Source organism: Bufo bufo, chromosome 2 (assembly GCF_905171765.1).
Source record: "Bufo bufo chromosome 2, aBufBuf1.1, whole genome shotgun sequence".
NCBI classification, from domain to species: domain Eukaryota; kingdom Metazoa; phylum Chordata; class Amphibia; order Anura; family Bufonidae; genus Bufo; species Bufo bufo.
Window position 1 is genome coordinate 57,630,757 of NC_053390.1, and position 19,987 is coordinate 57,650,743.

Genomic DNA, 19,987 nt, shown 5'->3' on the forward strand with positions numbered 1-19,987 from the left:
TGACTGCAGTGCATCCCACAGCTGCTGGAGGGTGCATGGGGGAGGATCCATAGAGCGAACGTGATGATTGAGGTGGTTCCACAGCTACTCAATTGGGTTTAGGTCTGGGGAATTAGGAGGACAGGGTGATACTTGGAAGTCTTGGTCATGCTCTTCTAACCAATGTCAGACATTTCTAGCTGTGTGACATGTCGCATTGTCTAACTGGAGGATCCCATTCCTCCCCAGGGAAGACAATCAGTATGTATGGGTGTACGTGATCTGCAATGATGGATTCAGACCCAGATCGTTTGAGAGTGCCTTCCTCATGGATGAGTGGCCCAGAGAATGCCACGAAAACCTTCCCCAGACCATAACACTTGTGCTCTTTCCACCACCTTGTGCTCTTCCCACCACCTTGTGCTCTTCCAGCAATGGTTGCAGGGTGTTTGTTCTCTGATGTTTCTCGCCTGACACGCCAACGTCTTCGATGAAGCTGAAAACGTGACTCATCGGAGAAGACAACCCTTTACTAATCAGCAGAGGTCCAATTCCGATACTGCCGTGAAAATTTAATATTTTTCTGCTGATGCAACTTTATTAGTAGAGGTGCAGTAACCATTGTCTGCTCCGGAGCTCCATACACAGTAGGGTTCTCTGAACTGTTGTGTTAGACACACGTTTGGTGGCCCCTGATTCATTTTGGTGGTGAGCTGCTCAACCTTCCTAGCCGATGTTCACCTCTCGCATCAATGGCACATGGTGCTCTGCAGTTTCCATGTCATTTATTCACAATGGTGCCATATGTCCTCTCATGATACACTTTTACCACAGCAGCAGTGTACAGTTCACACTGCACAGTTTCAGAAATACCGCCACCCTTGACACGAAACGCAAACAATCATTCTTTTTTGCAACTCTGATAACTCACCCCTTTTACCTATGACAGCAACAAGGGATATGTGGCAGACAGTCTATCGCACACCTTACATATCCACGAGCCAGCTCAGCACACGTGACTTCCTTCATGAGCTACGCACTGCAGACATCGAAAGTAGGAAGTGGTCATAATAATGTGACTCGACTGTGTATAAACAAGTAGTATCAAGTTTGGTTTATGTCTTGAATGAATGGATATGTTTTAACCCATTCCTATAATGTGACCTTATCTGCTCACAGATAGAGGCATTGGATGTCGGCAAGATTCTCAAGCTCAGGATTGGACATGATGGTACTGGTTTCGGGGATGGTTGGTTTCTTGAAACTGTTGAGATTAAACGTATCGGGGTACAGATGTTGCCAGTGGCCCAACCACCTGACAAGAAGAAGACGAAGACAAACAAGAAGAAGAAATCCAGCAAAGAAGAAGATGTGGAGCTTATGGCGCAAGAAGTGGTGGAGTTGTACAAGTTTGAGTGCAATAGGTGGTTGGCCCGAGGTGAAGCTGATGGAGAAGTGGTGGTAGAACTTCTTCCACAAGATGCTGGACTTGAAGGTAACTGTCTTCAGACTTTTCAGAAAAGTCAGATAATCACTTTCACATTGGGCTCTATACTAATTCCATGTAACATCATTCTTAAGACTCTATGTTGTGCCATTGCTATTATTCCTACTAGACGTTGGGGTGTGTACTTGCACAGTCTGACACTATCCAGTCAGTGCTCTCAATGGCTGACTGTGCAGGGACATCCTCCCTCTCCCAACTGGTAACAACCAGAAGGACCTTTATGTCTGATGACAATTCATTCATATATTTCTAGCTGTAATAATAGAGGAATTACGCAACATTAAGTTATTATAATAGATGGTCCAGAATTGTTATTGCATGGGAAATACAAGTAGTTACTAAAACAGAGATGTCAGGAGAGGTGGTGGGTCCTTTCCCTCATATACGGTTACTTTAACATAGCCTAAATTTCCCATGGTGCCTCAAGCTTTGCAGAGAGGGCAAATACTCATCACACTACAATTAATCTGCTCTGACTCCTGTCTAGGGGGAGCAATTAATAGACCAGTGATACAGATTCAGCCTGTTTCCCCTGCCTACTGCTTTTTATAGGTCTCTCCCTGCCTGCACTTACAGGCAGGAGGCAGGGAGAGCAGTGTGATGCTGCAATGCATAGGATACACAGAAAATTCTGCACACAGAACACACAGGTAGTATAGACAGGCAGTATTCAATGTATGGACTTAGTATATCACTGCACTCCTGGTCTCCTAGAAAAAGGATGAAATTATATATTTAACAGCACTCCATGCACAGAAGTGTAATCTATGGGTTCTTTTAAATGGCAGACAGAGGCACTTTTGTTACGTCTTTACAAGACAGCACTCCACAGGAGGTCATGGTACAGTAGCAAATGTTGCAAACACATATTTAAATGGTCTCTTAAAGGCACAATACACTTATTGGTTTCTGTCTCTTAAAAGGGTTGTGCCACCATCAAACGTTATTTTAATATAATTCAGTATGAAAAACTAGTTACTTTTGTAATTTCATAGCAGTTAAAAATGCTGTAGTTGTGAGATATTCTCTTTACTTCATTATAGGGAATTATCTGCAGCAGAAAGGACACCCCACATGTACTGGGATAGGGAGAGAGCTGCAGGAGAAAGGAAAGGGCCCTTGAGCTGTGATAGGGAGAGAGATGCAGCAGATAAGTCACGCCCCCTGAGAAGTGATAGGGAGAGAGCTGTAGCTGAAAAAACAGGGCCCCCGAAATGTGATAGGGAGAGAGCTGCAGCAGAAATGACACACCCCATGACCTGTGATAGGGAGAGAGCTGCAGCAGAGAGGAAAGGGCCCCCTGAGCTGTGATAAGAAGAGAGGTGTAGCAGAAAGGACACACTCCCTGAGCTGCCAGACACGGCATAAACCCTTTAAAGGACACGTTAGTCTTGATGGTTACACACCTGTAAGATGGCACATTACAGGGGCACATTAAGCTTAACTGCACTCATGTAGAGGTTGTAGAGGCATAGTCCTTACAATTAGATACAGCCCATTTACAGTTACCATCCAATCTTCAACCACCCCTGAGTATGAGACCCATCATCCCATCTTTCTTGCAAAGTATTGTTCCTTTCAGATTCATGGGAGGCCTCTGTTGCCCTTATATACTTACTGAGGTCAGCACAGCAGTCCCAGTTATCATTCAGATACGTGGAATACAAAGCAACGTGTGACCTTGAGGCCTTTACATTTGTTCCTCCAGAGAACACTTATGAAATCCACGTATTTACCGGAACTGTTTGGGGAGCTGGAACTGATGCCAATGTATACATCACTATTTATGGGGAGATCGGGGACACCGGTGAACGGCACCTGAAGAAGTCCAACCGCCTAAATAAGTTTGAGAAGGGACAGGTATTGTATCATTTAGAACCATCGCTCTATGGCATGGTGGATGATGGATGAGTTGTCAAGTTTAACTCTATCCAGTTTGGCCAGTATGTCAGAATGGTAGCCCAGTAATGGGGCCTTGGGTGAAAATATGACTTTGGCAACACCTGCATTAAATCGGTATGGTCAACCCCTCCCTGTGGGAGTTTTTTCCACGCTCCATACCATCTGTAACCTGCTGTAAGTGACCACTAAGCATTACACAGAGGATAACAGAATTTTTTGCTGGATCCAGAGATATACCTACCATATTGGCAGACCATGCGACCTCTGTGGAGCCCTTTTAGAGAGGGAGCCCAGCCCTGGTAGGCTGGGAGAACATGTGAAAGATTCTCCTCACCAGAGGAACTACATTGTGTTCAAGCTAGAAGATGGGGAGTTGGTCATGAAAAGGGTGTGAAGGGTGAGACGAGCAACAAATCTTCTGTTATGGGTTACAACACAAGGTACTATAATGGAGGCCCTTTTTTTTTTTTTTTTGCTGTTGGGCTCTTTTTGTTTTATGTGCCCTGCATGGTGGGCCTTCAGGACCTAATTTTTCTAGAAGATCTAAACTCTACTAAAGGGATCCAAATAGCGGTCCACCTTCTATTACATCTATTCGCTGTACTAAGACTTGGAAACGAGTAGCATAATGTATACAATCATGTCTTTCTTTTCCATTTACTGTAGGAAGATGTTTTCAGCATCAGCGGCATAGAGTTAGGTGAACTGAAAAAGTTGAGAATCCGTCACGATAACTCAGGGGCGAACGCTGCTTGGTTTCTAGAACGAGTCGAGATTATGGATATGAAAGATGAAACAAAGTAAGTATTATTAACGATTTTGAAGGCCTCTCCAACCATGGTATGGATCTTTGTTGAACATCTGCAACTGCAAAATGTCTAGTAGTCTATCAAACTTGGGATCTGGGGGAATAATAGATGAGCAAATTTTCTGGACTTTCTGGACATCTTCTAGGAACTTAGGAGATATTGAGACATTTGTGTAATGTTGTAGCCCCAGACTGTGGGACCCTGGAACCTAAGAGGACTCAAAATGTCCCTCTACCACATAGGAGATGACCTCCTATAAATGACTAATTAGGGGGAACCCAGTTAGAGATTTGGAACTGGGGTCTACAAATTTACCCCTCTGGATGTCTGACAATGATACCAGTCTATGCTACTTTGTCCATGCAGATACTTTTTCCCATGTCAAAGATGGTTGGCAGCGGATGAAGATGATGGACAGATTTCTCGGATGCTTGTTCCAGTTAATGAAGCGTTTATGAAGAAAGATGAAGACGGGGAAGAGCAATCTCTTGCAACGCTGGGATTGGAACAGAAAGGTTTGTGTACTTTTGTCTTAGCCCAAAAGCCCCCAACATCCCCTTCCTGTAATGGTTATGTTAAAGGGATTGACAGAGATCACAATATTGATGGCCTATCCTTAGGCACCACCGCAGATCAGCTTTTCAAAGAGGTCCATTTTAGTCTTGAGCGAACTTGTGGTTTCAAGTTCGGTATCCAAGGTTCGGGTTATCTAAGAATTCCGTTATGGATTTTGCTACCGTGGTAGAAGAATCCATAACGGGATTCTTAGATAAACCGAACCTTGGACGCCGAACTTGAAACCACAAGTTCGCTCAACACTAGTCCATTTGTCTAAGCCCCAGCTCTCTGTAAGTACATGGTCACAGATGGAGGGGACAATTTCTCTTCCAGATTTGTGTTCTTGCTTCTCTTATTCAGGTTTCAGTGCTGTTTTAATGACTTTCTCATCAGTGTCCCACTTACCCGGACCCACCCGTTCCTGCGATTCATCCTTGGAAATTCATGTATTTTAATGATGCTGTCACCATTTCGGCAGCAGCGCTCTCCCAAGACTCCAATTTACAGCAGTAACATATGGTCTGTGATCTAAATATGGCTCTGAGGGGACTTACACTGATTTCTTTATGCTCCGAGTCTGTAACTACAAGTCTGAGCATTGAATTCACTTACTGCTAACACCAACCTCGAGCCATCTGGCGCAATGGTCGACACGCGTTGCCTGGGCGGATGTAGTCCTATATTAATTTTCCATAACATTGGTAATAAATATGTTAGGAAATCACATCTGTAACATGAATATTATGACTGAATGATTTTTGTATGTTAGAATGGACGATGGTTATATTTGTAGAATCCCCAACTGGATGAGGCTGTGATAGAATAAATTATATGTAAAGTCCCATTGGTCTGGAAGTCCTGCTTATGCAAAAGGCCTAGTCATTATATTAGAGTGCGCTTTTGCAAGGTAGGCCAAGAGAGAATTCTTTACCAGGAAAACACCATTCCTGTGAATAAAAGCTACCAGAAAAGCCACTTGGCTAAGAACTAACTTCTAAGGGTAAGAAGTGTTGAATTATTACAGAAGGTTGAGGACCATTTAAGGGCCATGCTTTGACAAAGTTAGTAAAATTAATGCATGCCTACCACCGTAGACTGTACTGCCCGTGGTTTGTATAATACAGGATGTAACTTAAGATCAGTACAGGATAAGTAATGTAATGTATGTATACAGTGACTCCACCAGAAGAATAGTGAGTGCATCTCTGGAGTATAATACAGCATGTAACGTAGGATCAGTACCTAGGTGCTTTGGTGCGCACAGTAGAAGAAACAAAATATAGAGTTTCCCAACTTTCTACATATCTTAAATTATATGTTTTCCTTTAGCTGCTAATTTGGGGGGCTCCCTGATTTTTACATCTCTAATTGAGCTCAATAATAAGTGCAAATGCAGTGAGCTCCCCCTAGTGGTGGCAGAAAGGATAAAAACTCACTGGATTTTTTTCCTGAATTGCACTGAGGGTTTCAAGGACCTAAGTTGCTCCTGAAAATGTCCATGTATTTTATACACTGCAAAGTGGTGCTCATGGTGGAAATTACTTTAAAATCCATGTGATTCCACAGCTGTTGGTGGTGTGGGCAATATAAGGCCAGTGGGTCTCAGGTGCTTAGCTTAGGGTTTCCACTTAATGTGCACCCATCACACTTGCCTTGGGCATTTCTCCTCCTGTTGCTCCAGTGTTCCCAAGGGACTGATGCACAGACCAGGGCTTCTGGCACTCCTGTTCCTCTTTCATACAAACTGCACAAATATTCTGGTGCACAACCCTGGTAGGGGGGTGCACACAGCATCCCCGCACGACAGTACCAGTTCTCACAGGGGACACTCTGACTGGTACTCACCCCCAGTGGCGTAGTTTGAGTGTATGCCATGCGGCTCATGTCTGCACTCTTCATCGGGCTGGCACTGTTGTCAGGACCCCAACACTGTCCTCTATGAGCAGGTGATGCTCCTACTGCATCACCGTTTGTCAAGGGGGTCCCCACTATCTTCACCGCACTACGTCTCCATAGAGCAGTATTGTATTTCCATTGATGGCACCATGTAGTGGCCAGATCGCGCCACTACATGTAAGCAGACATTATCTTTCCTGCTCACTCTCCTGGCAGACAGAACAGTACAGCATTGGAACGGGTGCGCCACTCAAAAATTTTGGGGAACAGGGGTCATGTTAAGGTGGGTGCAGCGCCACCATCTTACACAGGATGAACATTTAGTTGATAATTATCACCTTGTCTTGTACGCTGATAGCGGTATTGTTGGGGCGGACAGAGGAGGGCTCTCTGTCAGTCAGTATGTAGTCTATTGGATATTATATCAATATGTTATGTTTTTCTCTCACAGCCAAATCTACTACATACACCGTCCGAGTGAAGACCGGAGACAAGAAGAACGCTGGGACAGATGCCAATGTATTCATAATTCTGTACGGAGAGAAGGACGACACTGGTACGCAGCACCCATGCTAACGCGTTTTCTGTATCTCTGTATGCTGTATTACCCTATAAACCTCAGAATGTCAGCTCGGCGGGGAAAGGGGAGAAATATTCCGGTTTTCTAGTCTTCTGCTATTTTTATCTCTGTCTCCCTCTGGTCATAACTTAATGCACGTTCAGCCAGCAGCTATCTCTTCTGACCCCCGCATACACGCACCCTCGGCTCATCCGAGAAAACGCGTTCTCAGTTTGAAAAGGGGAAAGATAGTGTCTTTTTACAATGGGATGCAATCGAGGCTAAAGCAATTAAGTTGGTACTTGTATGAAAAGCCTTGTACACAGACCGCTGGATGGTGAATGGGGGCTGAATGATCTTTGCTACGATCATTCATCCCCCATAATTGAACAATATTATACACGGTGAGATGTGTCACCAGCCAGTGATCATAAAACAATCGGATCGCCTTGTTTTTCGGCTTGCTGATTTACATGGACCAATTATGTACGAATGTTCATTCCCGATAATTGGCCTGACCATCTGAATGTATAAGCCACAGCCTATGAGTGGATAATATAATCATAAGACCTGCAAAAATAAATGTAGTGAGAAAAAAGTGTAATAGCCGTAGATTGTATATCACCCTGGGGCCCAGGAAAGAGCCCTCGACCTATATTTTGCCTATAGCGTCTTCAACAGAAGTATCTATTATATCATATATACGGTTCACCTATTGCTTTAAAAAGCTATATTTGAAACGTATGACGAGGGCTCAGTCTCCTAAACCACAAGCTAATGCTGTGTAATGTTTACTGCAGTGAACAGTAGGTATATGGATGCAACTGTAACAAACCTTCAGCTGTGAGAAGTATTAGGTCTGCATTGAATTTCAGCCTCTGGATATAAACATGAATGTTTCTTTATTGCCACTGAAGCCAGAAGTGCTACAATACGGCTCACACTGTGCTGTGCTTTCTTCTTAGGATTTATGAATCTAAAAGCCTCCAAAACCAACAAGAATAAATTTGAAAGGGGGAAAATCGATGTATTCACAGTGGAGGCTGTAGATATTGGGTCACTGAAGAAAGTAAAAATTGGCCATGACAACAAAGGTATGAGAAATCTATCTACCTATCTCCTATCTATCTATCTAACTGGTCATTATTGGTTATGCGTCGGTATACCTTGGAACTGTATAACTCCTTATAGAAGATTTTTACCTATAATTTATTTTATGGTCAGCAGCAGACATAATACTATTTAATTCACTAATATGGAACTTGATAGGTTGCTGTCATCCTCCACAAGACGGACGTCTTTATAGCAAGTCATCAGTTTAGTACACCAAAAAGACGGGACTTGATATGTCGCTAAGCAGCTATAGCCATTTATCAGGAAGTTATTCATTTTAAGACCATTTATTATATGTTTTGGGAATTTTTTATTTACTATTTTTTTATTTGTAAATATCATATACACGGTATCTGATTCTGGGATGAGATAAGGTACAACATTTATGAATTGCTGGTGACATAATCTTGTTATATTAATGTGTATACAAATCTATTGGGATTGGAATTTTGGTTTCAATTGTTTTTTAATAAATATAGTTTATACTGATCAAATCAGTCTACGTGTTCATGCCACACCAGAGAATAGAGTGCCTTCCATAATACACTGCCTGTCCCCCCAAAAAAGTTGCCACCTGGATTTAACTAAGCAAATAGTTTTGAGCCTCCTATTGGATAATTACTGCATGGGCGATTATCTTTCAGCTGGCATCAAGTTATTTAACCCCAACTGGTGCAATGAGTTGCTTCTCATTTCTTAAACAACCATGTGGAAAGACACATCTCGTGGTCGTGGAAAAGATGTTAGTCTGTTTGAGAAGGGTCGAATCATTGGCATCCATCAAGCAGAGAAAACATTGAAGGAGATTGCAGAAACTACTAAAATTGGGTTCAGAACTGTCCAATGCATTATTAAAAACTGGAAGGATAGTGGGGACCCATCGTATTCGAGGAAGAAATGTGGCAGGAAAAAATAATCCTGAATGATCGTGATTGGCGATCACTTAAACGTTTGGTGAAACTCAGGGCTATGTTTAATAGTGAAAGTAAGAGCATTTCCACAAGCACAATGCGAAGGTAACTCAAGGGATTGGGACTGAACAGCTGTGTAGCTGTAAGAAAACCACTAATCAGTGAGGAAAACCAGAAAAAAAAGGCTTCAATATGCTAGGGAGGATAAAGATTGGACTCTGGAGCAATGGAAGAAGGTCATGTGGTCTGATGAGTCCAGATTTACCCTGTTCCAGGGTGATGGGCGCATCAGGGTAAGAAGAGAGGCAGATGAAGTGATACACCCATCATGCCTAGTGCCTACTGTACAAGTCTGTGGGGGCAGTGCTATGATCTGGGGTTGCTGCAGTTGGTCAGGTCTAGGTTCAGCAACAGTATGTGCTCCAAGAATGAGGTCAGCGACTACCTGAACATACTGAATGACCAGGTGATTCCATAAATGGATTTTTATTTCCCTGATGGCACGGGCATATTCCAAGATGACAATGCCAGGATTCATCGGGCTCATATTGTGAAAGAGTGGTTCAGGGAGCAGGAGACATCATCATCACCCATGGGATGGCCACCACAGAGTCCTGACCTTAACCCCATTGAGAATCTTTGGGATGTGCTGGAGAAGGCTTTGCGCAGCAGTCAGACTTTACCATCATCAATGCAAGATCTTAGTGAAAAATTAATGCAACACTGGATGGAAATAAATCTTGTGACATTGCAGAAGCTTATCGAAACAATGCCACAGCGAATGCGTGCCGTAATCAAAGCGAAAGGCTTTTATTTGGTGGCGACTTTTTTGGACAGGCAGTGTATTATCTATCTATCCATCTATCTAAAGCAAAAATCTGGCAGCACTACATCCAACTTGAACAAAAAAGGGTGCACGCCCGAAGGGACTAGACTATTGCCCAATACACAAAGTAAGAAAAAGGCAGCACTTCAAAAAATCTATCTATCTCATATGTATCTCACTTGAGAAAGGCCTTATTGTGCTGGGATGAAACTCCGCAGTTCACCTATCTCTATCTATCTATCTATCTATCTATCTATCTATCTATCTAAAGAAGTCCCCTTTTGGTGCTGTTTAATGCCGCCACAATGGTCCGTCCTCCCAGCGTTTACCAGTTCCTGGCAGGATAGAGGAGCGAAGTGACCCTGGGCCCTTTGTGTGTGAGGGAGCCCTGTGCAGGCTCATATCACTCAGTGAGAATGGGGGATGTCTGATGGGACCTTTCTTTCTCATGGGCTGTAGACAGGAGGCCAGCAGATCAGCTCATTGCATTAAACATCCGGATGAACAGGTATCTCCTAAGATGTTCCTGATCACCCCACATTCCCTTCTCCCCTTGCCTCTTGTCTGGAGTGTTATTTACCATAAATTCCAGGGACAGACCAGTTTCTTCTACTTTGCTTACAATTCTGGTTTTAGTGTCCTGAAGTGTGAGGTAATGTATTCCTGCAGGTTATTTCAGGTAATGTATGGGTCCTGGGTCACATTTATCAGCTACATTAATAGTGGCTTTGAGCAGCTGCCTGGGGTGGGAGAGTGTTTTGGAAGCGACGCCCTGTCAGCTCCTCGGACACTTGCTCAGCTAAGTTTATCATGTTGGGTTTGGCTGATGACTCTGGATCTGACTTCTCTAACCGCCTCGTGACTTGTTATTTTAGGCAGCTCTGCTGGGTGGTTCCTTGATTGGGTGGAAGTTGATGCCCCTTCACTTGGACAACGTTTGAAATTTCCGTGTGGGCGGTGGTTGGATAAAACTGAAGATGATGGAGCCATTGAGAGATACCTGTTTCCTTCAGATCTCCAGACTGAACAGTATACGCCTTGTATGTAGAGTCTTAAGGATTTGTGTTGACCTCTGAGATGTAGAACCTTCTTGATTATCTGTTAGAGAAGCCATCCTGTCCATGGGCACTGTGTGACCTACAGAAGCAATAATTTCCATGGGCACTATGTGACATAGAGAAGACATACTGTCCATGGGCACTGTGTGACATAGAGAAGCCATACTGTTCATGGGCACTTTGTGACATAGAGAAGCCATACTGTCCATGGGCACTGTGTGACATAGAGAAGCCATACTGTTCATGGGCACTTTGTGACATAGAGAAGCCATACTGTCCATGGGCACTGTGTGACATAGAGAAGCCATAATTTCCATGGACACTATGTGACAGAGAAGCCATACTGTCCATGTGTGCTGTGTGACATACTGTAGAGAAGCCATACTGTCCATGTGTGCTGTGTTACATAGAGAAGCCATAATTTCCATGCGCACTGTATGACATAGAGAAGCCATAATTTTCATGGACACTATGTGACAGAGAAACCATACTGTACATGTGTGCTGTGTGACATAGAGAAGACATACTGTCCATGGGCACTGTATGACATAGAGAAGCCATACTGTCCGTGGGCACTGTGTGACATAGTGAAGCCATACTGTCCGTAGGCACTGTATACTGTATGACATAGAGAAGACATACTGTCCAGGGGCACTGTGTGACATCAAGAAGCCATACTATCCGTGGGCACTGTATGACATAGAGAAGCCATACTGTCCTTATGTGCTGTGTGACATAGAGAAGCCATACTGTCCGTGGGCACTGTGTGACATAGAGAAGCCATACTGTCCATGGGCACTATGTGACATAGAGAAGCCATACTGTCCGTGGGCACTGTGTGACATAGAGAAGCCATACTGTCCGTGGGCACTGTGTGACATAGAGAAGCCATACTGTCCGTGGGCACTGTGTGACATAGAGAAGCTGTCCTGTCCATGGGCACTATGTGACATAGAGAAGCCGTCCTGTCCATGGGCACTATGTGACATAGAGAAGCCATGCTGTCCATAGGCACTGTGTGACATAGAGAATCCATAATTCCCATGGACACTATGTGACAGAGAAGCCATACTGTCCATGTGTGCTGTGTGACATACTGTAGAGAAGCCATACTGTCCATGGGCACTGCGTGACATAGAGAAGCCATACTGTCCGTGGGCACTGTATGACATAGAGAAGCCATACTGTCCATTGGCACTGTGTGACATAGAGAAGCCATACTGTCCATGGGCACTGTCTGACATAGAGAAGCCATACTGTCCGTGGGCACTGTATGACATAGAGAAGCCATACTGTCCATGGGCACTGTGTGACATATAGAAGCCATACTGTCCGTGGGCACTGTATGACATAGAGCAGTGTTCCCCAACCAGTGTGCCTCCAGCTGTTGCAAAACTACAACTCCCAGCATGCCCGAACAGCCTTTGGCTGTGCGGGCATGCTGGGAGTTGTAGTTTTGCAACAGCTGGAGGCACACTGGTTGGGAAACACTGACATAGAGAAGCCATACTGTCCGTGGGCACTGTGTGACATAGAGAAGACATACTGTCCATGGGCACTGTGTGACATAGGGGAGCCATACTGTCCATGGGCACTGTGTGACATAGAGAAGACATACTGTCCATGGGCACTGTGTGACATAGGGGAGCCATACTGTCCATGGGCACTGTGTGACATAGAGAAGACATACTGTCCATGGGCACTGTGTGACATAGAGAAGCCATACTGTCCATGGGCACTGTGTGACATAAAGAAGTCATACTGTCCGTGGGCACTGTGTGACATAGAGAAGCCATACTGTCCATGGGCACTGTGTGACATAAAGAAGCCATACTGTCCGTGGGCACTGTGTGACATAGAGAAGCCATACTGTCCATGGGCACTGTATGACATAGAGAAGCCATACTGTCCATGGGCACTGTGTGACATAGGGGAGCCATACTGTCACATGTGTCCATACATAATTAAAACACAATAGTGATAGATATAATCGTCCAGAATTGGATTTTTCCTGTGGATTCCCAGGATTCCTCTGCAGTATACATGTTTGTATTTCAGTAATGGCTCTTCGATGGCAGTGCTGATAATAAGAGGCCGACATTGTACTTTTATCTCCCCAGTCGTTCCTTATGAGATCACAGTTTATACAAGTGACATATTTGGTGCTGGGACGGATGCCGATGTTTTTATCGTTCTTTATGGCAGAGATGGCATCTGCACTCAGCAGAAATCCCTGTGTGTCAACAAGAGGGAGCGCCGGATGTATTTCGAGAGGAATTCCGTGGACCAATTCATAGTGGAGGTACATTTTCCTATATGATGACCTGTATTTAAATTAAAGGGGTTTTTCTTTTGCCATCCACATCCTTTAAAATAATAATCTATGAAGGTCGCTGTAATTCTGTAATGTGTTTCTTTTATCTTTATTGCTCCTATCTCCCGTTCTGGGCTGTGGTCACATGACCATGTCCATGCAGCTCTTTCTTATTTCCTGTGATGCTATGTCCATGGGCGGGGCAGTGATAGGGAAGTGTCTATGTAACTAGCTGTATGGGAGGAGCTATAAACTAGCTGGATGTTGTTAGGGGGCAGTGCTGGGGCTGTGACAGAGGAAGGAGAAGTGCATCATGGGTTTGGTTGGATACACCAACAGGAAGTGCTACATACAGGATGGAAACAAGGCAGAGTGATTGGTTTACATGATGAAAACGGGGGAGGAGATTCAAAATTAACCCTTTGGATACCGGAGGTTTTTTAGTTTTTCTTTCTTGTCTTCATAGAGCAATAATTGTATTATTTTTCCGTTCTAATGCCATCACTTAATATGGCATACAGTGTAGTAGGAAGTGGGAAAAAAATTCCAAATGGGTTGGAATTGGAAAAAAAATGAAATTCCAACACAGTTTTATGGGTTATGTCCCGATGGCGTTCCCTATGTGGCAAAACTAACCCGTGCCCTTTATTCTCTGGGTCACTGAAAAAAAATGTTAACTTTGAAAAAAAAATCTGACCCCCATAACTTTTTTACAGTTATGTCCACCGAGATCATTGTTTTGCGGGACGATCTGTAGTTTCTATTGATACCATTTTGGAGTGTGTGACTTTTTGATCACGTTTTATTCTTTTTTTTGGGTTAAAGGGGTTATCCCATTTCACGAACCCCCCCCCCTTCACATGTGCCGGGCCCCTCACCAGTAATATACTAACCCCACTCCCCGCTTCCAGTGCCTCTCCTGGTCCCCGCACCACTGCTGCTGCTTTTCCCTGTACATGGATGAAAACATCGGGTATCGGGGGGGAGCAGCCAATGGCAGGCGGGGATGGGGACGAGCCTCCCTAGTGTCACCCCCGATGTTTTCATCCGTTTACAGGGAGAAACAGCAGCAACGAAGTGGGGACCATGAGCGGCGCCTAGAGCGGGGTAATTACACTGAACAAAAATATAAACGCAACACGTTTTGCTCCCATTTTGCACGAGCTGAACTCAAAGATCTGAAACATTTTCTACATACACAAAAGACCCATTATTCTCAAGCTGAAAACATCCCAGTTCTTGCATGGCCAGCATACTCACCGATTGAGCATGTTTGGGATGCTCTGGATCGGCGTATACGACAGCGTGTTCCAGTTCCTGCCAATATTCTGCAACTTCACACAGCTATTGAAGAGGTGTGGACCAACATTACACAGGCCACAATCAACAACCTGATCAACTCTCTATGTGCCGGAGATGTGTCGCACTGCGTGAGGAAAATGGTGGCCACACCAGATACTGACTGGTTTTCTGACCCCCCTCCAGTAAGGCAAAACTGTGCACATTTCAGAGTGGCCTTTTATTGTGGGCAGTCTAAGGCACACCTGTGCAATATTCATGCTGTCTAATCAGCACCTTGATATGCCACACCTGTGGGGTGGGATGGATTATCTCGGCAAAGGAGAAGTGCTCACTAACACAGATTTAGACAGATTTGTGAACAATATTTGAGAGTAATGGGTCTTTTGTGTATGTAGAAAATGTTTCAGATCTTTGAGTTCAGCTCATGCAAAATGGGAGCAAAACTGAAAGTGTTGCGTTTATATTTTTGCTCAGTGTATATTACCAGTGAGGGGTCCGGCACATGTTGTTTTTTTTCTTGAAATTGGATAACCCCTTTAAGTGAAATGATGAAAAAATGGCGAATCGGCCATTTTGATATTTTTTTTCCATTACACCATTTGCTGTATGGTATGAATATTTTTATATTTTCATAGTACAGGTGTTATCGAACATGGCGATGCCTATGATGTTTATTTATTTATTGTTATTGTAGGGAAAATGTTTATATCTTTTTTCCACTTTTTTTTAGCCCCTCTAGGAGGCTACACTTTTCAGTACTTAGATTTATTTTAGCTTACACTGTAGTTCCATAGAACTACAGTATAAGGTCAATTTGCAGTTATCCTACATTGGCTTGCCACCTGCAGGCCTCCATATGAACTGCAGCTGTAATATGCTGGGTCTCTTCAAAGAGACAGCGTATTAGAACGAAGGACTGGCCTCATCGATCGCCACACGGGGAGCTGGTCCTCACGCGGAAGAGTGGTCGCGTTTGGTCTAAAGGATTAAATGCCAGTGATTGGCTTTATTGCCGGGCGCAGACATTTTGAAACAGCAGAAACTGGCCGGCTGAGGCACCTGCTGCGCTCGCGAGTGCGCGCCATATTTAAAGACCCTCCCAGCACTGTACATGTACGGCACTGGGAGTCTAAGGGTTAAAAAACATGGGGAAGATGTACATGACGTAAGCAACTACATGAGCAAATCTGTTAAAGACCATAGTAATCCCAGAAAAAACCTTTTAAGGTAGAAATAAAAAGTTTAATTGCTGTGCTCAGACATGGCTGACATTGTGTGGGGGCCCAGTTTTACCTCCTGTCTAATGGACTTTAACCCTCTGTGTACCTTATACCCTAGCCTGTTTAAACCACCTAAATTGCAAATTATGTATGGGTTCACAAGCCATAAAGATGCAAATGTCTCCATCGAGTATCATGCTGGGAGTGGTAGTTGTAATGAAAGGCTGCCAGGACATGCTTGGAGTTGTAGTTGTAACAACAGCTCCGCCCTCCCTACTTCCCATTGCCAGAGTGGTAACATCCACATTACACTATCCGACCCCCCACACGGCTGAGAATATGTGGTGTATATTTAATCATCTGGGGGAATTTCACTTCACAGATTCGGATGTAAAAAAAAAAAAAAAAAAAAGGGGGGGGGGGGGTCATTATCAGAGTCAATATTGTATGAACATGTCACAGCCGAGCACCCTCATTCCTCTTCTGTCACCATCAGCAGACTTCCCGCTCAGCTGTGTTTCCATCTCCTCCTGTAAATATTTGACTGGATGCAGTGGGGATATGTATATCCCATGTGAAGAATTTCAGGAATTCCAAGCTAATGGAAATGGACATCGGCTATGTGGTAGCCATTAATAACAGCGTGTTCCTCCTCACTGACCTAAAACTACATCAGATGTTCACAAAAGTCCTAAAAGTGGGTAAAGATAACCGTATAAAACAAACGAGTCAAAAATATTAGACTTGTCATTTATTTATTGAGGAAAATGATCCAATATGTGAGAGGCAAGAGTATGTGAACTTTTGCTTTCAGTATCTGCAACTAGATATTCCCAGTCCTGCACATCAGCTTGGAGGACTTTTAGCCCATTCCTATGTACAAAACAGCTTCATCTCTGTTATGTTGGTGGTTTCCTACCATGAATTTCTCTCTTCAGGTCATTCCACAACATTTCTACTGGTTTAGAGGTCACAGATAGGATGCTATTTTTATGCTAGAATGCAGTGATTTTCTTTCTCCAAGCATAACGCTTCTCATTTAAACTGAAAAGTTCTATTTTAGTCTCATCCATCCACTAAATACTCTTCCAAATGCCTTTTGGCTTGTCCAGGTCATCTTTAGTAAACTGCAGATGAGCAGCAATGTTCTTTTTGGAGAGCAGCAGCTTTCTTCTTGCAATCCTGCCATGCATAACATTGTTGTTCTGTGTCATCCTGATGGTGGACTCATGAATATTAACAGTAACTAATGTGAGAAAGGTCTTTAGTTGTTTAGAGGTTACCTTGGGTTCCTTTCTGACTTCACAGACAATTACACACCTTTCTCTTGGACTGATCTTTGTTTGTTGATCACTACTAGGGAAGGTAATAATGGTCTTGATTTTCCTCCATTTGTACACAATCTGTCTGTCTGTGGATTGGTGGAGTCCAAACTATTTAGAGCTGGTTTTGTAACCTTTCCCAGTCTGATGAGCATCAACAACTCTTCTTCTGAGGTCCTCTGAAATCTACTTTGTTTGTGCCATCATACAGTTCCACAAACCTGTGTTGTGAAGATCAGACTTTGACAGATCCCTGTCTCTGTACAACAAGTCACCCGCTCACACCTGATTGCCATCCATTGATTGAAACACCTGACTCTAATTTCACTTTCACATTATCTGCTAATCCTAAAGGTTCAAATACTTTTGCCACTCACAGACATGCAATATTATACCCTTTTCCTTAATAAATAAATGGCCAGGTCTAATATTTTTGACTCATTGGTTTTATTTGGTTATCTTTATTTACTTTTAGAACTTGTGTAGAATCTGATGTAGTTTTAGGTCGAATTTATGCAGAAATATAGAACATTTTAAAGGGTTCCCAAACTTTCAAGCCCCGCTGTAAATTAGGTATTGTTATGTAGATATTGGTCATTTTGTTTTTATCAAACTTGTTATAGTTATGCCTGCTAATGTCCATGTGACAACCTATAGTTACCAATCCTTCCGCATCACAGGTTATCACTTCTCCTGTGCTGCACCTATATTCTAGAATGTGTTACCTTCATAAAGTTTCACTGACACCCTTTGCTGTGGCAGGGCAAGTCTCTCAAGACTGTCCAAATATAACTAAATAGTGTAATTTCTGAGGTTTTCTTGTCTTAAATTATTAAAGAGGTTGTCTCAGGACAAGTCCTTTTCCAGACATCCACCCTGAGGACGGAAAGCATTACATGCTGGCCTAAATGAATGGCTGATCATGCAATAAATGGATAGGCCAGGTCCACTAGAGGCAGAGCCACTCTCTTGTATAGTGTCTCTCTGATCTGGATCACAAGTGTTATTGGAAACAGTCAGCAAGCTTGCTATCAGGTGTATCTCTAAAAGGCTTAAAGGGTAACTGTCATGTTTTCATAAAAAAAAAAACTATTTTAGCATATGTTACTGCTGCAGCAGCATTATGCATAAAGCAATCTTCAGTTTCTTCACATACCACTGTTTTCCTTACTTACAGCTGTTTAAACATTTACAATATGAGGACCTTTTCAAGATGGCTTCTCTGCCAGTTCTCTGAGGCCAAAACTGCTTTCCCTCACTTCCCATAAACACTTGCTGTAGCCAGCAGCTCCCTACCATCCAATCAGATCGGATTACTGAGAGACACGCCTCCTCACTCTGAAGCCTAATGCAGGCATTCAGTGTGAAGGACCGCAACCTAATGTGCCCTATATTACATGATTATTGCTGTACATTTGTGCTCACCTTCGAAAAGCCACAGATAACAACACATCGTGATGTCACCTTGACTTTTTCCTAGATGACAAACTCAGCTCTGCTACATCCATATGGATTCAGAGCAGATCAGTGTAGAAAGCTTCTGTCACAGTCAGACGGAAACCCAGTAACGCAGTGATAATAGGCTGCCTGTTGAATTATTCAGCGCTCCCTGCCAGTGATAATCGTGCCCGGAATGTAATACGAGTTTACACGTGGCACGACTGACACCTTCCCGTTACTTCTGTTCTTATACTGTGCTGAAATCAACTTCCACTTGACCCATATAGTGCCCAATATCTGCCTCATTGACTCCTGTTCTCATCTGTCCTGCAGCTCGAGGACATTGGCGATGTGATTGAAAAGATCCGTATCGGGCACAATAGCACGGGCATTAACGCTGGGTGGCACTTGGACAGAGTGGAGGTTCGGAGACTTTTGCCCAATGGAAAGGTGAGTTATAAAGCACTGACACAATATTGTACTTTTCACTTTTATTATTTGCCTTTATGTTATTTTTTGTTACTTTGTATCCTCTTTTGTTGCCGTGTTTGGCTCCTTAGTTGTATAATATTTTCATGTTTTCAATGCAAACTACTCACTATGCAGTGTAGACAGGTCCTAAGTCTAGTACTGTATATCCACCCCTGAATGTAGTGTACTTATAGATTTTTTGTAGGCTGTATGTTATTTTTCATAATTTTATGCAAAACATATCATTGTGGCCACTAGATGGCGCTCTGAATATATGAATACATATGTAAGTGGCCCTCTGTAGTTTCCTGCAGGCAGTGTTTCTGGAAAGAGGGTTGTCAAGCTCTGTGGGTTCTAAAATGTCCTCCACCCCAAATGGTTGTAATCAAAGAAATACAGGGGTAGAGACATCGGGAACCATAGAGACATACATGCATATATATTACTTCCAAACAGTGCCATAGAACCATATTATGCCCAGCATAGAGCTCACATAGTGCTGTACTTTGCCCAGATAGTCATACAGAGCCCTCATAGTGCCTTAATTTGCCCACATAGTCATATAGTGCCCGCATAGTGCTATACTTTGCCCACATACTCATACAGAGCCCACATAGTGCCTTACATTGCCCACATAGTCACACAGTACCCACATAGTGCCTTACTTTGCCCACATAGTCATACAGTACCCGCATTATGCCATTATGACATACATAGTGCCTGCATAGTGCCATACTTTGTCCACATAGTGATACAGTACCCGCATGGTACCATACTTTGTCCACTTTGTCATACAGTGC

At 43.4% G+C, this 19,987-nt stretch overlaps 1 protein-coding gene across 1 annotated transcript in view; it reads left to right on the forward strand.

The window, feature by feature from the left end:
- The window catches only part of LOXHD1 (lipoxygenase homology PLAT domains 1), a 201,941-nt gene that overhangs the window by 145,791 nt on the left and 36,163 nt on the right, over positions 1-19,987 (forward strand). Inside the window, exons 25-33 of the mRNA XM_040421148.1 lie at positions 1,159-1,474; positions 3,195-3,346; positions 4,055-4,188; positions 4,564-4,712; positions 7,103-7,207; positions 8,176-8,304; positions 10,936-11,100; positions 13,239-13,420; positions 19,050-19,166. Coding sequence (XP_040277082.1) covers positions 1,159-1,474; positions 3,195-3,346; positions 4,055-4,188; positions 4,564-4,712; positions 7,103-7,207; positions 8,176-8,304; positions 10,936-11,100; positions 13,239-13,420; positions 19,050-19,166 — 1,449 coding nt within the window. The remainder of the gene's footprint in view (positions 1-1,158; positions 1,475-3,194; positions 3,347-4,054; positions 4,189-4,563; positions 4,713-7,102; positions 7,208-8,175; positions 8,305-10,935; positions 11,101-13,238; positions 13,421-19,049; positions 19,167-19,987) is intronic.